The 17505-nt window shown below is 45.6% G+C and overlaps 1 protein-coding gene across 4 annotated transcripts in view; it reads right to left on the reverse strand.

The window, feature by feature from the left end:
* The window catches only part of RPTOR (regulatory associated protein of MTOR complex 1), a 324493-nt gene that overhangs the window by 183703 nt on the left and 123285 nt on the right, over positions 1-17505 (reverse strand). For all 4 annotated transcript variants that reach the window (XM_069541947.1, XM_069541946.1, XM_069541945.1 and 1 more), the window contains exon 4: positions 5314-5472. In XM_069541947.1, the coding sequence (XP_069398048.1) occupies positions 5314-5472 (159 nt within the window). The remainder of the gene's footprint in view (positions 1-5313; positions 5473-17505) is intronic.

Below are 17505 nucleotides of genomic sequence, written 5' to 3' on the forward strand. Positions count from 1 at the left end.
CAAATGTCAAGGAGGATGTGGAGCAACAGGAACTACCATTTATTGCTGGTGGGAATGCAAACGACGCAGCCACTTTGGAACAGGGTTTGCCAATTTCTTAGAACGCTAAACATAACAGCCAGTCTAGCAGTGGCTCTCTTAGGTATTTACCCAAATGAGAAGAAATCTTATGTCTATACAAAAATCCACACAAAAGTTTAGAACAGCATTATTTACAATTCCTCAAAACTGGAAGTAACCAGGATGTCTTTCACTAGTGGTACATCCAAATAGTGGAATCTTTTTCAGTGGTAAAAAGAAAATGAGCTCGCTAGCCAAGAAAAGACATGAAGGAAATTTGAATGCATACTCCTAATTGAAAAAAAGCCAGTTTTAAAACACTACATTCTACATGGTTCTAACTATATGATATGCTGGAAAATGTAAAACTATAGAGACAATATGATACAAAAACATATTTAACCCCTATATGAAACATATAATGGATCAAGACACACTAGGTTATCCCACAAAGGAAAGGTATATTTAATACTAGAAAATCATATATATTTCAATGCATTTCAAGTTTAAAGGAGAAAAATCATACCATCATCTAACACATACATACAAAATGGCTTGGGGGGAAAAGCAATAGCTATTGATGACTTGAAAAAATAAGCTAGGAATAGAAGGGCATCTTTTAAAAAATATTTGTATAATGTTGTGTTCATTTCTACCATACAACAACACTGCGGTGGTGGTGGTGGTTTAGTCGCTAAGTCGTGTCCGACTCTTGCGACCCCATAGACTGTAGGCTGCAAGGCTCCCCTGTCCATGGGATTCTCCAGGCAAGAATACTGGAGTGAGTTGTCATTTCCTTCTCCAGGGGATCAAACCCAGTTCTCCTGCATTGCAGGCAGATAATTTACCGACTGAGCTATGAGGGAATCAGACATAATTATACCTATATCCCCTCCCTCTTGAGCCTCCCTCCCTTCCCCCATCCCACCTCTCTAAGTCATCACAGAGCGGCAGACTGGGCACCCTGTGTGATACAGCAGCTTCTCATCAGCTATCCACTTTGCACACAGCAGTGTACATATATCGATGCTACTTTCTCCATTTGTCCATTCACTCCCTCCCCCAACTGTGTCCACAAGTCCATTCTTTACACCTGTGTCTCCACTGAGACGGGCACCTTTTAATCTGATAAGGGCTTTTCTTATTTTTTATTCTTTTTACAAATATCTATAGCAAATATCATACACTGATGCAGAGGACGCACTCCTTTCAAAATGAGGAATGAGACAAGGACATGCAGTCACCACTCCACTCTCTGGGAGGCGCTGGTAGCACAGAAAGATACAAACAATAAACAGCAGGACTGGAAGGAACGTAAACTGCTGTGATTTGCAAACCACATGGTAATCTGTTAAGGAATTTTTAAATATGTACAAATCATTAGGATCAATGAGAGAACAGCAAATTAGAAAGAAGGAAAGTGAAGTCGCTCAGTTGTCTCCAACTCTGTGACCCCATGGACCACAGCCCACCAGGCTTCTCTGTCCATGGAATTTTCCAGGCAAGAATACTTGACTGGGTTGCCATTTCCTACTCCAGGGGATCTTCCTGACTCGGGGATAGAACCCAGGTCTCCCACAATGCAGGCAGACGCTTTACCGTCTGAGCCTCCAGGGGTAGGCTAATTAGCAAATTAGCAGACATAAAATAAATGTACAAAAAATCAACTGCCTTTGCCACACACCCTGGTAAAAACTCACAAAACATAATTTTTCAACATTTGTAATCATGTGGCCAAGAGGAGCTACCCCTCGCCCGAGGTGAGGGGCAGCAACCCAGAGGAGCTACCCCACGCCTGAGGTCAGGGGCGGCGGCCGAAAGGAGCAACCCCACATCCAAGGAGCGGTGGCTGCACAGGCACAGGAGGGCTGAGAGGAGCTACTCCATGTTCAAGGTCAGGAGGGGTGGCTGTGAGGAGATAACCCTCATCCAAGGTGAGGGGCAGCGGCTGCACTTTGCTAGAGCAGCCGTGAAGAGATACCCGACATCCAAGGTAAGAGAAACCCAAAGACTCTACCTGTGAACATCACAAGATGGTCAACACCGAAATCAGACTGATTATATTCTTTGGAGCCAAAGATGGAGAAGCTCTATACAGTCAACAAAAACAAGACCGGGAGCTGACTGTGGCTCAGATCGTGAAGTCCTTACTGCCAAATTCAGACTGAAGTTGAAGAAAGTAGGGAAATCCACTAGACCATTCAGGTATGACCTAAATCAAATTCCTTATGATGATACAGTGGAAGTGAGAAAGAGATTTAAGGGACCAGATCTGATAGAGTGCCTGAAGAACTATGGACTGAGGTTAGTGACATTGTACAGGAGACAGGGATCAAGACCATCCCCATGGAAAAGAAATGTAAAAAGAGCAAAATGGCTGTCTGGGGAGGCCTTACAAATAGCTGAGAAAAGAAGAGAAGCGAAAAGAAAAGGAGAAAAGGAAAGATATAAGCATCTGAATGCAGAGTTCCAAAGAATAGCAAGGAGAGATAAGAAAGCCTTCCTCAGTGATCAAAGCAAAGAAATAGAGGAAAAGAACAGAATGGGAAAGACTAGAGATCTCTTCAAGAAAATTAGAGATACCAAGGGAACATTTCATGCAAAGATAGGCTCGATAAAGGACAGAAATGGTATGGACCTAACAGAAGCAGAAGATATTAAGAAGTAGCAAGAATACACAGAAGAACTGTACAAAAAACATCTTCACGACCAAGATAATCATGATGGTGTGATCACTCACCTAGAGCCAGACATCCTGGAATGTGAAGTCAAGTGGGCCTTGGAAAGCATCACTATGAACAAAGCTAGTGGAGGTGATGGAATTCCAGTGGAGCTATTTCAAATCCTCAAAGATGATGCTGTGAAAGTGCTGCACTCAATATGCCAGCAAGTTTGGAAAACTCAGCAGTGGGCACAGGACTGGAAAAGGTTAGTTTTCATTCCAATCCCAAAGAAAGGCAATGCCAAAGAATGCTCAAACTACCACACAATTGCACTCATCTCGCACGCTAGTAAAGTAATGCTCAAAATTCCCCAAACCAGGTTTCAGCAATACGTGAACTGCGAACTTCCAGATGTTCAAGCTGGTTTTAGAAAAGGCAGAGGAACCAGAGATCAAATTGCCAACATCCCCTGGATCGCTGAAAAAGGAAGAGCGTTCCAGAAAAACATAATTGCTTTATTGACTATGTCAAAGCCTTTGACTGTGTGGATCACAATAAACTGGAAAATTCTGAAAGACATGAGAATACCAGACCACCTGACCTGCCTCTTGAGAAACCTATATGCAGGTCAGTTAGAACTGGACATGGAACAACAGACTGGTTCCAAATAGGAAAAGGAGTACGTCAAGGCTGTATATTGTCACCCTGCTTATGTAACTTCTATGCAGAGTACATCATGAGAAATGCTGGGCTGGAAGAAGCACAAGCTGGAATCAAGATTGCCGGGAGAAATATCAATAACCTCAGATATGCAGATGACACCACCCTTATGGCAGAAAGTGAAGAGGAACTAAAAAGCCTCTTGATCAAAGTGAGAGAGGAGAGTGAAAAAGTTGGCTTAAAGCTCAACATTCAGAAAACGAAGATCATGGCATCTGGTTCCATCACTTCACGGCAAATAGATGGGGAAACAGTGTAAACAGTGTCAGACTTTAGTTTTGGGGGCTCTGAAATCACTGCAGATGGTTATTGCAGCCATGAAATTAAAAGACGCTTACTCCTTGGAAGAAAAGTTATGACCAACCTAGATAGCATATTCAAAAGCAGAGACATTACTTTGTCAACAAAGGTCCATCTATTCAAGGCTATGGTTTTTCCAGTGGTCATGTATGCATGTGAGAGTTGGACTATGAAGAAAGCTGAGCGCCAAAGAATTGATGCTTTTAAACTGTGGTGTTGGAGAAGACTCGTGAGAGTCCCTTGGACTGCAAGGAGATCCAACCAGCCCATTCTAAAGGAGATCAGTCCTGGGTGTTCTTTGGATGGACTGATGCTAAAGCTGAAACTCCAATACTTTGGCCATCTCCTGCGAAAAGTTGACTCATTGGAAAAGACTCTGATGCTGGTGGGGATTGGGGGCAGGAGGAGAAGGGGAAGACCGAGGATGAGATGGCTGGATGGTATCACCGACTCAGTGGACATGAATTTGGGTGAACTCCTGGAGCTGGTGATGGACAGGGAGGCCTGGCGTGCTGCAGTTCATGGGGTCGCAAAGAGCCGGACACAACTGAGCAACTGAACTGAACTGAACTGACTGAACCACGTCAAAAAAGTATAACGTGTCCAGGAATAAATCTAAAAAATGATACAAATCTTTATGAAATTATAAGATACCACTGATACACACTTTGAAAGAGCACAGTTTGGAAAACTCAACAATATAGAGATGTTGAGTCTCCATGCCCCACACCATTTAATCTACTGATTTGTAAGCTGATTGAGTATTTTCATGGAAGATCAACAGACCAAAAAGAATAAAGCAGGGAAACTCACCTTCCCAAATATCAGGAATCACTGAAAACCTACACTGATTAAAACAGCTAACTGGCATAAAGGGAGACCCAAGGAACAGAGCAGAGAGCTCGGAAACATACCTACTCACTAAGGAAACCTGACTGAGTCCAAAGCTGGCATTAAATGGTAATGGATCCACTTGAAAAAGAAAAAAGAATTTGAAACCCTACTTAAAAGTATGTGCAAAAATTAGTTCCAGGTAGATTAAAGACCCAAATTAATGGACAAAAGTACACTTCCGTAAAAGAACACATGGAATAGTTCAGTGACCGTGGCATAAGGAAAGTCTTAAGAAGATACAAAACGCCCACATCCTATGAGAGGACTGAACAGGGGCCACTTCAAAATAAAGAAAGCCTATCCACTAAGGGATATCACAAGAGAACAGAAGCAAACAGACAAACCCAGAAACCAAGCCATAAACTCAGGGACATTTGCAACTAACAAAAACGGTAAAGGGTTACTGTCTAGAATACAAAGAATTCCTCCAAATAAGTAAGAAAAAGACACAATCTAAGTGAAGAACAGGAGACACCACTGCAAGAGGGGGAGCCTACATGGCCAACCTAGAAACTGGAAGGCACCTGCATTTGGTTTTGTGGAAATAAATTAACTATTGATGGCTCCACAGAAGCTACAGGTGAATAGGATCTGCAGCCAAAATCCAAAACTTAAAGATTTTCTTGTAAAAAGATAAATAAATTGGATTCATGGGAAACTTTTATGGTGCACCCACCTTGTTGAAGACCCAGATCTCGCCATTAACGGTGGGCCTGGGCACCCCATGGCCGTTGTAGTGGAAGAGGACCCGCTCCTCCTTGGCATTTCGGCGTAAAGACGTGCAAAGCTTCTTTACTTCATCCACAGTTGGATCAAGGCTCTGCTTGTACCGCGCCTGTTGCAGGAGACAAAGATTAAGAAACTTACCATGGATTCATAAGAATACGTAAAACTTAAACTCCATCCTTTACTCCGAGTTTGCATTGAATGAATGCTGCACAAATGACCTCATGTCTCTCCATCTCCAGCTGGGATAACGCCTACTTCAGAGAGGTTGTGAACAATCATTTACTCAACAAATATTTATTGCGAACATCCCATGAGATAAATAAGTAATGCCTGCCACACAGTAACACGAGTAAAAGGTAGCACCACTGTGATATCAAAAATATTTCTTAGAAGCATTGAATCTCTTTGGAAAAACACTGGAATGTGGAAGAGGCAACTTACTTAAACACAGAAAGCTGTAACACATACAGCGGCAAGGGAGAATAGTTTCAAAAAGACAAGGTAAGAAAGCAAAATGCCCCTCTCTTGCTTAGTCATATTTGCCCAGCTTAGCCCCCTCCCACTACTCCTGCCTGGACCCTTGCTGATGAACCTAAAGAATACACAGAAATCAATAGCCATATATACACATACACACACAATCGATAGATAGTTAAAGGACACAACTGTAAGGAACTCCCACTTCTAAGGCAACAAAGAAGATTAAACTTAACAAGAAATGCACAAAACTCTGAGAAGGAAATTTTATAAAACTCTCCTGGAAAACAGAAGGAAGCACGAACAAACTGGAGATGCTCCCAGCCTGGGGAAGATGCACCCACATTCTTAAGACATCAGTTCTCCCTAGGTTAAGAGTCCACAGCTTCCAATAAATATAACAACAAACTATTTCACAGAGCTGCTATTGAAGCTTGCATAGAAAATAAACATGCCAGAACAGCCAGGAAAACACTGAAAGGAGAGGTATGAGGAGTCCTGATCACCGAAGTTTCAATCTCCTCTGGGCCTCTGTAAGGAATCAAGTGAGGATCGGGGCCCAGAGAGACCAGCCCGCCAGGGAGCTACTAGAGAGTCCAGAATTAAGTCCAAACATGTTTCCTCACGCAGTCACAATGTTACGAACACTGATTTTATTTCATTAGAAACTGTGCTGACACCAAGAGAACCTGAGTCTGCCCCCTCTGCACAGCTATCCAGCTAGGATGTGTGAAGTCCTGGTTCCAGTGAAAGACCATTCAGTGTCCCCCGAGGTTAGTCCTAAACAAGAGTGTTGTTCTCCCCTACCACACATAAGGTCACGGGGTTGACATTACTCGGAGACATCAATAAAGTTGGGGATTCGTTATTTCTGACCTTGGCTCCATCAAGGTCTTCTCCTGTGGGATGCAAAAAATGATTCCGCCTCATTTTCTTACCTATCGCCCAGAAAGGACACATTAATGGACCAGCATGAAAGGCACTACAGATATTAATAATATACCTCCTGGGGCTTTATGGGAATTAATTAATATTTTTAAGGGCTTTGAAATGAGAAGCACTAAATTAAATGTCACTACACCACATTAAGGTTTTGTTTCAAAACAAGAATGCCCAGGATAATGGCTCCGTGGCTGGAGGGAGTGCCGAGGCACAGGAAGCATCTCACCATTTGGGAGATTCGTGACAACTGTAGCTGGGCATATTAGATGACAGTGCAAGTCTCTGAAATACTGCCTACTGTGCTGGGCATTGCTACTGTAAGTCCAAATCTCAAGACAGAATAAAATACAATGGTGGACATTTTGGGGGATGTGAGAGAGGAAGAGAACAGAAGACGGTACAAGGGGAGGAAGGAGAAAAGGAAAACTGGCCCTGGGCTTAGTGAAGGGACTGGGGCTCCAGACTTCACTCCCTTCCAGGTCCGTCTCCTGCTAACTCTAAATGCTAACAAAGCTAACAAAGCCTAAGCAGACTCTGCCTTCCCTGCGGAGGCGGCCCCTCCTCCTGCAGATTCCAGAGGCTACCAGTATGGGGGCAGGGTGGGGGGTGACTCTGCTTCAAGACGCTCAGTGGGCAGCGGAGGCCCTTCTCCATCTGGTGAAGCCACGCATGGCACTGCTGTTGTGCCTGCAGGAGAGTAACAGCAGGGCCCGGGGAGGAGCAGGGGCTCTGCTGGGTGGTCTCACACCAGAACCCCATGAGGAAGAAACCTGCGCTACCAGAGCGGCACTGCCTGCGCTCCTCTGGGGTTTCTAGGAAAGAGTACTGTGCATTACTCGACTGGGAATGTGATTATGAATAACGTTATTTCCATCCTTCCGATGGCAATAAGCAATACCTCAAGTTCAGAACCAAGAAACAGAAATGCCTGAGAGATTTTCTCAGAACTGTCCAGGAGGAATAAGCATACTGTTGGATTCTGGGCTGCTTCTGCCTCTGTTCCAGGGTCTTGCTAAGATTTCACCCTCGCCCTCTGCTTCCCAACTAGGAACAAAGGCTTTCAGCAAGCTGCTGGGCAGGGGGAAGGTCAGGTCTGCTCAAAGGACGGCTGTCTCAGGTGGTGTCCCATGTAAGAAAACTCCAAGCCCTTGGCAGTTCAGGAGCTTTATGCCACCACTTCTCATAAAACACTTAGCGTGCTACAGCCCTTTGCATCCTCACCATCACTACCGAGGCCAAGCCACTGAAACCACCACCACCACTACCATCATTATCAGCACCTCCAGAACCAACAACATCGTCACATCCCATCACTATCATCAGCACCACATCCCTCTCCCCTCCTCTCCTCTCCCCTCTATCTGCTCCTCTCCTCTTCCCTCAGATTGCTCTGACTGTTGTCTCTTACCTTTTCCCAGGTCCATCCTCCTCTGTCAACCCTCTAATGTGGCTGTGACTCAGCTTCTCTTCTTTTTTCACACTACATGCTCCTCCTGGGCAGCATCTCTGAACAAATCCATGGCCGAATTCCTTGTCGTGCTCCACATGTGCCCACCCTCTGGGCTCCCGGCCATAGTCACCGGCATCGGTCTGTACTGAGTCACTCAACCCACACCCCTCGGGCCTGTCCTTTTCGATGCTCTCCTTCTCACCTCTCCTTCATCCAGTAAGCCAAACATGTGGCTGTACCACCTCTGCCTTCAGCAGGGGTCAAACAGCCCCCAACTCTCCCTAGGATTCCAGACCATTCTCTCCAAGTCTTTCCATTCAGTCACAGCCTTCCCGCTCAAACACACAGCAATCAGGCCACTTGCCCCTGAAAATCAAGTCCTCAGTGGGGGTGTCTGCTGCCCCCAAGACAGCCACCATGCCTGACCATGGCACAGACACCTTGGCCACCCCATCCCCACAGCCCTCTGCTCAGCCAGCATATCTTTCCCAGGGCTCCTGAGCAAGCTGTGCCCTTTCACACAGACCCCAAAGCTACTCTATTGTTAGGGAGAATATAAGGCGAAGTGTCGTGCAGCTCAAGCACACTATCCAGTCCATTTGCATGTCTTATTTCTGTTGAAATGTTTTCACTATTTCATAGTAAGATGCCATCCTGTACAGTTTTTTTCCAGTGTTATCATTGTAAGACTGTTCCCTTAGCCCCCAATCTTTTAATAGAAAAACAAATAAACGAAAACCAACAACTGTTTACCTTTTAAGTTGAAATGGAAAACTTGAGTCCTTGAAGTGCAAACAGGAGGCAGGACCCTCCTGTAAACAGGTGTTCAGTCTATAAATCCCCGCCCCCTACCCCGCCAGAATCCACTCGGCCCTAAAGGAAGTCACAGACACTGCGCTGGCTCTGAGCGTCACACCTATGGAAACAGGTGCAGTTTTCATCTAAAATGTAACCAGAGCCTTCCCAAACTCATCACCGAAAGGTGGATCAAAACCATCTCATGAAAAAAGAAGGCAGCCCAGAGCCCTTCAGCAGAGCGGGAGCAGAGCCCCTAGCCCAGCCTGGTGCCCAGTCTGCAGGTAGAACCAAGTTTAGTTGCTTTTCAAAAATAAAAGGGAAGTCTGGGAACAGAAGTCTCCAATCATTTTCCAATTGGCTCCCACCTTTTCATATTATTCTGGAATTTTATGTCACATACAGAGATAGAATGTATAAGCCATCATACTGACCCCTTAGGAGGTCCCTGGCTCTGAGAGTGGCTGACAGATTAGGGCCATTCCACCTGCCCAGGTCATCACTAGAATAAGAGGCTCACGACACGTGCTCTGCAGAGAGATCTGATCTGACTTTGATTCATGTCTGCCTCAACAATCCAGGGCCCCTTTCTACCATTCATTAAGTAGTAATTTATTTTCTGTCTTCTAAGAATCTCTTTTCTTGACTCATAGTCCTCAAGGCTCCAGCACAGACTGTTCTAGCAATCTGCTCCACCCACTTCACAGTGTTAGCTGAGCAGTAGACACAAATATTTTCAGGTATCCCACCGCCCACGCCCTGCCAAGATCTGCCAAGGGCAGTGATGTCTCAAAGGAGGCTTTGACTGCGTTAAGACAAGTGACTGAACCACCTCACCACAGCCCGCCCTAAAATCAAGTTCCAGTCCATTTCCAGGCCTGACAGTAAAGCCACCAGCTGTCAATGCTCCATCGAGCCTCCAGGGAAAGACAGGCTGCAAGCAGGCCAAGTTTCAGTGAGGTCCCTTGGAAAGTTCTGGAGTCTTCCTGGTCACCTCCTGTCCACTCCCTCAGTACCCATGACAGCTCTATGGTGGCCTCTTTACCCTGGGTCTCTGTGCTGCCTCCACCCCTCCCCACTCAATACTGGAGATGAGTCGCACAGGAGTCAGGTGTGCCCAGTGGTGAGTCCCTCCACTCTGCAAGAGCAGGGGTCCCTGATACAGAGGGCTTGGGTTCATCCCCAGATCAGTGATTTACCAGCCGTTCAACTTGGGAAAGCTCACAAACCCAACCCAACCTCAATTTCCTCCTCCATAAAACAACTAAAATTCTACTGTCCCTGACTACTCCCCAGGCTGCGGGGACCACATGAGAAAGTACATGTCATTAAGCTGGAGGACATGGATGGAGCCTGGCACTGGCGCTGTACTTCTGATGTGCCAGCCTCTTGACCTTCAGACCCACTGTGCAAAGTAGGCGTTGTCATCATACCTGTCTCACAGATAGGGAGCTGGGGCACAGAGAGGTGCGGCAACTACCACGAGGTCACACAGCTGGCACAGGGCCAGCTGACTTCAGAATGGGCCCTGGGTGGGGGGTGGGGCAGGGCCCATTTTGAAGTCAGGAGCATGAGGACATCCATGGGAACTTGGAGATCAATGGTGAGCTTTCTTGTGTTGCTGCAAACTGGGGACAAGCAGGGAGGAGAAAGACAGACCAGCTGTCTCTGGCCATCCTCACGTGCCGGCATCCTGTTGTGCTTCAATATGACCCCTGGGCTGTGACACCCCACTAACAGGAAGGCCTTCCTCTCAAGAAGGGCTAATAGCCTGAGTACCTGCCTTGTTTGAGCAGCAAAGATGGGAACTGCTTGGGAGACTGAGAATAGCTTAAGTCACTCAAGGCTACTGATTTTTCCAAAGAATTCCACATCAGCACTGACTCCCTCCTTAGATTAATGCCAGACTACCTCCAAGCAATATCAATAACTGCTAGTGACCTAGAACAGTCAAAATTTACTAATCTGCCTGGTGGGCAGAGAAGGAGAAAACTCAGAATGTAACAAGCTGTATGCAGCAAGTGGAGGGGGCGGGAGAGGGGAGACTGAACCTCAGTCCCTAGGGCCAGGGCATTCACTGGACACAGGAATATGGGCAACCCAAACCTGCAGTTGTGCTCTGAGCCACTGCTACAGCTGCAGAGAACTTCTGGAAATAGCTCATATATGTTATGTTTAGCAGGAACAAACTGAACAAAGGGAATAAATAAATACCTAGCAGAGTGAGGAGGAAATAGGTATCATTAAATGGTTGCCAAACCAGGCCAGGATAGCGGTCTGCTGGGGTGTGCCCACCACCTCGAGCCAAGCTGGAATTCACTCAGAGAAACAGCCACCAAACTGACTCATAAGAAGGTGTCCCTGCTTTATACTTCCTACCATCAGAGTCCACTCTGAGTCAAGCACCAAACAGGGCTGCCCCAGGGTCCAGGAGCCAACAGGGGGGTCGAACTCTCAGAGTCTGTATCTCCAGCTAGTCTATGGCCATAAATTCAAACTTTCATCTGCCATAAGAAGCATTCTTGCTAACCCTATTCATTTACTTTTCAAAGAAATTTCTCATTTCTTATTAGATTTCTTATAATGTTTAAGATCATGTCTGTAGAGGTTAGTCTGATTTCCTCATGGAGGCTCAGAAATCTGTGAGTGACAGGACAGGATGAGCTGCTGGCTCCAAGACAGCTCTGGAGGACCCCAGTGACCTCTGAGCAGGGCCCCAGCCTCCACACTGAAAGTTGAAGAAGTCTGCCTTCCGGGTCTGCACTCATCTGCTCCACAAAATGTTTTCTAGAATACTAGTTTGGATAATTTCATTGCCCCATGGCAAAATGCCCTGGCTTCTCTCCACTCACTCACCAGTACAACCTGATTTCCACCCTGAGTGGGAGGAGAGCGGCTGTGCCTGTAGCGCCCAGGCCTCAGCACTAGAGCTCCCAGGGCCAGGGAAGCCCTGCTGGCAGGCACGTGTGGGTGAGAAATGCTGAACGCTAGCACTGAAGGGTCACTATGCAAGGTCAGAGTAACTCCTGGTATTTTCAACATGTATCTTCCCAATAAGGACAGTTTTACATGAAATCTATAAAATCACTGCCTCTCTTTCCTTTATGTATTATTCAATAACAATTTTCTCTTCCTTCCTTAATTTGCAAAAGAGGCAGGAGAGAACAAGAAGAGCTGGTTTAGTATTCAAAGTCCAGAAATAGCAACCACAGCTTTGAGATGGGGTCTGAGTTCACTTGTGAAATAAAAGGCTCGTGTGGTCTCTGCAGACATGCTTAGACTCTCCCCTCAGTGGATGTGAGAAACACTGTTGTCATCAGGGAGCAGTTCTGTCCCCCAGGGCACATTTGGTCTGGAAGTAGGCTTGGCTGGTACAATGTGGGGTGGTGGTAGTTCTCTTGGCATCTGATGGGTAAATGTCAGGGAAGGTGCTAAATACCCTACACCTATGCTCACAGCATGTGGGGACATTACTGCCACAAAGATAAATTATCTGGCCCAAAATGTCAACACTGCTGGGTTTGAGAAAGCCTGCTTTAGAGGGAAAATATGAAGCTTTGATTTTAATGAGGACACACTGATTCTAATCTAACGAAGTGAAAAAAAGTAAGGTGAAGAAAAATGTATTTAATATACGACCATTTATCTAAGAGGGTAACAAATGTGTGTAAATATACATACATTATATATGTATATACTGTTCAATATATACTGCTCAGCAATACGTGAACTGTGAACTTCCAGACGTTCAAGCTGGTTTTAGAAAAGGCAGAGGAACCAGAGACCAAATTACCAACATCCGCTGGATCACTGAAAAAGAAGAGAGTTCCAGAAAGACATCTATTTCTGCTTTATTGACTATGCCAAAGCCTTTGACTGTGTGGATCACAATAAACTGTGGAAAATTCTGAAAGACATGGGAATACCAGACCACGTGACCTGCCTCTTGAGAAATCTGTATGCAGGTCAGGAAGCAACAGTTAGAACTGGACATGGAACAACAGACTGGTTCCAAATAGGAAAAGGTGTACGTCAAGGCTGTATATTGTCATCCTGCTTATTTAACTTCTATGCAGAGTACATCATGAGAAACGCTGGGTGGAGGAAGCACAAGCTGGAATCAAGATTGCCGGGAGAAATATCAATAATCTCAGATATGCAGACGATACCACCCTTATGGCAGAAAGTGAAGAGGAACTAAAAAGCCTCTTGATCAAAGTGAAAGAGGAGAGTGAAAAAGTTGGCTTAAAGCTCAACATTCAGAAAACTAAGATCATGGCATCTGGTCCCATCACTTCATGGGAAATAGATGGGGAAACAGTGGAAACAGTGGCTGACTTTTTCTGGGCTCCAAGACTGCTGCAGATGGTGATTGCAGCCATGAAATTAAAAGACGCTTACTCCTTGGAAGGAAAGTTATGACCGACCTAGACAGCATATTAAAAAGCAGAGACATTACTTTGTCAACCAAGGTCTGCCTAGTCAAGGCTATGGTTTTTCCAGTGGTCATGGATGGATATGAGAGTTGGACTATAAAGAAAGCTAAGCAAAGAATTGATGCTTTTGAACTGTGGTGTTGGAGAAGACTCTTGAGAGTCCCTTGGACTGCCAGGAGATCCAACCAGTCCATCCTAAAGGAGATCAGGCCTGGGTGTTCATTGGAAGGACTGATGTTGAAGCTGAAACTCCAGTACTTTGGCCACCTGATAGGAAGAGCTGACTCACTGGAAAAGACCCTGATGCTAGGAAAAATTGAGGGCAGGGGGAGAAGGGGACGACAGAGGATGAGATGGTTAGATGGCATTACCGACTCAATGGACATGAGTTTGGGTAAACTCCAGGGTTGGTGATGGACAGGGAGGCCTGGCGTGCTGCAGTTCATGGGGTCGCAAAGAGTCAGACATGACTGAGCGACTGAACTGAATCGAACTGATACTGTTTAAACGTTTAAATGATTACCTACAGAAGAAAGGGGGACATAGGACGGCAAGGACGGGAATAGAAGCCAGACTTGGATCCACCTGTCAAAGCAGGGAACACGGGTTTGATTCCAGGTCTGGGAAGATTTCACATGCCATGGAGCAACTAAGCCCATGCACCAAAACAACTGAGCCTGTGTGCCTAGAGTCCGTGCTCTGCAACAAGAGAAGCCACAGTGAGAAGCCCACTTACCACCACTGGAGAGTAGCCCCCAATCGCTGCTGCAACCACAGAAAGCCTGAGCAAAGCAATGAACACCCAATGTACCCAAAGATAAATAAATAAATACATTAAAAAAAATTTTAAGCAGTTCCTGAAAAATTCTAAGTAAAATGAGACAAATGAACCTAATTGTGTGTTCAACTGGCTACATAACCAGGCAGACAGGGACTCTTCAGTGTGACTCTATCTACACCCTGATATCAGAAAGAACGGAACACACTTCGTGTACAGTTGGCAGTAATGGTATCAGAAATGCTGGTTTTGCTTCCAGAAAGGGCTGAGTGTAGGGTGGGATGGTATACCTAAGTGCTTCAACAGCAGTACTTAGGTGGTGTCCACGGAGAACGTCAATGCTCGGGGTGGAAGAAACAGATACAGCTTTAAGACCCAGGGGATTAACGAAAAAAACCCTGCAGTCCTGAAGCTGAGTCAGCAAGAGCTCAAAACGCATTCCGTCTTTAAAACAGAGAGGAAGAGCACATGGTAGAGACTGGGCGTGAGCAGCGGGCACCTTCGGGCTCAGGTTCAGCTCTAGGTAACAATGCCGATTAGAGGGAACCAGTGAACCCTGGAGACGCGGCTGAACTGAGGCCTGGAGCAGAGGATGTACAGGATGAGTACACAACATCCCGTCTGTCATACAAGATAGGAAAGAAGCGATCAAAGACTTCCAGACCTGTGTCAAAGAGAACCAGGAGCCAATTTAAAGAGGCTTTAAGTGGCCAAAGAGAAAACATGAGCGTCAATGATTAACAAACGCAACAAACTTTTATTGCACATGCAAGATAATGGAACGCATACCCCGTACCCGTTACCTCTGGGAGAAGGGCATTCATTATTTTGCAGTGGGGTAAAAAAAAATAAGGATTCATATTGGCTTTCCTATATGAGCTATATCCCAAGATACCCAAATAATAGATGAGAGGAAATTCCTCTTCTTAGCAATATACGAGTTAACAGACAAAGGGGAATAAGAGAGCACCACCTTTTTACAACCTCCAATGGATGGGTCCAGGTAATGATCGCCAGTGGCTGCTAACTTTACAGAGAGATACAAATCATTCATCATACATATCCTAAAGGAAGTACAGAGCATCACCTATGGAGTGCTGTGTCCCCAAAGCTCCCCCCAACTGGAAGAATCTGGTCAATCCTGAGGGGTGAGGGAAGGGTTGGCAGAATTCAGACTTCAAGGAATTCTATAGGGGATATAACCTGATTACTTCAATCAATATTTGCAGGAAGAAGCAGAGATGGATAACTGGAACAGGATGAGAGAGGGGCTTTTAGATAAATTCTATGGATTAATGTAGCTACCTTACATTCTGATTCAAATAAACAAACTGTGTGTGTGCGTGCATATAGTTTTTTAAAGTCATAATTACCTTCAAGATACACTGAAATATTTACAGATGAAATTATATGATGTCTGGGATTTGCTTCAAAATAAGCCAAGGGAGTGGGTGGGAGAGGGGGGTGGGTGGTGGCATAGATGAAAGAGGACTAGAACAAGCTGATAACTACTGAAGAGATGGGGAGATATGAAAATTTTCCACAATAAAAAGCTTTAAAATTAACAAATGAATAAGCCACAGAAACAAACAGGCAAACAAGCAAACAGCATTTCAAAATGTTGCCATAATTAAAATGGAACTCCCCTAGAATTGTTTTTATGCATAACTTAATGTCAAAATTGGCTATTTTTGATTAAAGTTTGCTTATATGAAGCATTTTGGACAGACATCTAATGAAGGTGTTCAGACAGGTGAAAAACTCATGTGTTTTTACCAATAATCTGAAAGATTAACATACCTGGGAAAAAAGTTTCATAAACATAACACAGATATTAGGATGTCTCAGAAACCCTTCTCGTGTTTCATACAAATAAGGAAGTATAATAATGGTTCAGCTTACTCAGAACTAGTGTTGATTTTTCACCGTGGGTCACATTTCCCAGTTGACCAACAAATGCTGTTTTGCACAGCCAGTGCCTCTAACGGGGTTGACAAAGCATTCCAGCCACATCATCTCCTCTGTCTGCATTACAAAAGCACTCATCGTCCTGCATTGGAGGCTAGACTCTGGGAGCAGGCCTGTACCCCATCGTGCTCATTAGAGGCCAGCAAGCCAGGGGAGCACAGGACAGTTGGGGCACAGGGCCCGCGGTCCCCGCCAGGCAGTCTGTGGGTTCTGTGAGTAAACAAGGGAGTGACCATCATGCAAGCTGAGGCGCGCAGCAGTGTCTCTAGAAGCAATGCTGCCATGCAGTTTGTGCTGTCTGTGAGTGAGAGGAGTATCAGCTGGCCTGGGGAGGTATCCTACTTGCTTTTAAGGGCGAACTAAGGAACACAACAAAGGTCCGTCTAGTCAAGGCTATAGTTTTTCCAGTGGTCATATATGGATGTGAGAGTTGGACTGTGAAGAAAGCTGAGCGCCGAAGAATTGATGCTTTTGAACTGTGGTGTTGGAGAAGACTCTTGAGAGTCCCTTGGACTGCAAGGAGATCCAACCAGTCCATTCTAAAGGAGATCAGTCCTGGGTGTTCATTGGAAGGACTGATGCTAAAGCTGAAACTCCAATACTCTGGCCACCTGATGCAAAGAGCTGACTCATTGGAAAAGACTCTGATGGTGGGAGGGATTGGGGGCAGGAGGAGAAGGGGATGACAGAGGATGAGATGGTTAGATGGCATCACAAACTCAATGGACATGAGTTTGAGTGAACTCCGGGAGTTGGTGATGGACAGGGAGGCCTGGCGTGCTGCGATTCATGGGGTCGCAAAGAGTTGGACACGACTGAGCGACTGAACTGAACTGAAGGAACACAAAATGTGAGATAATCAAATAAATGTTTATAAATACTCAGAGTAACATTTTTAGGCAGTCATGCCCAGAATCAGAAATGCCACTTGCTAATACTTACCTGGCAACCCCTCAGAATGGCAGTGGCCAGCTGCTGTTTTGTATAACAGGCCACTACAGGGCCAGCTTCACCCAGAGAGGGGCTTCTGTGTGCACCACACAGCCCACTAACCCTCCTCACCCCCAGGGCTCAGGGCTGGGGAGCAGAGGCTGGGCTTCAGCATCTCTTGTCCAGTCAGGATGCAGCCATGAGCTGGCAAAAGACTACATTCTTGCCACTGCCCTAGAGATACATCTAGACTCAGGAATAGGAACAGAGAAACTAATAAAACAAGATGGGCAGTGAGTCACACTCGCTGCCTTCCTCGCCCCTTTGTCCTTCCGGCTCAGCACACCTTGTCCCACCAGAGAG

The sequence above is a fragment of the Ovis canadensis genome, chromosome 11 (assembly GCF_042477335.2).
Source record: "Ovis canadensis isolate MfBH-ARS-UI-01 breed Bighorn chromosome 11, ARS-UI_OviCan_v2, whole genome shotgun sequence".
Taxonomy (NCBI): domain Eukaryota; kingdom Metazoa; phylum Chordata; class Mammalia; order Artiodactyla; family Bovidae; genus Ovis; species Ovis canadensis.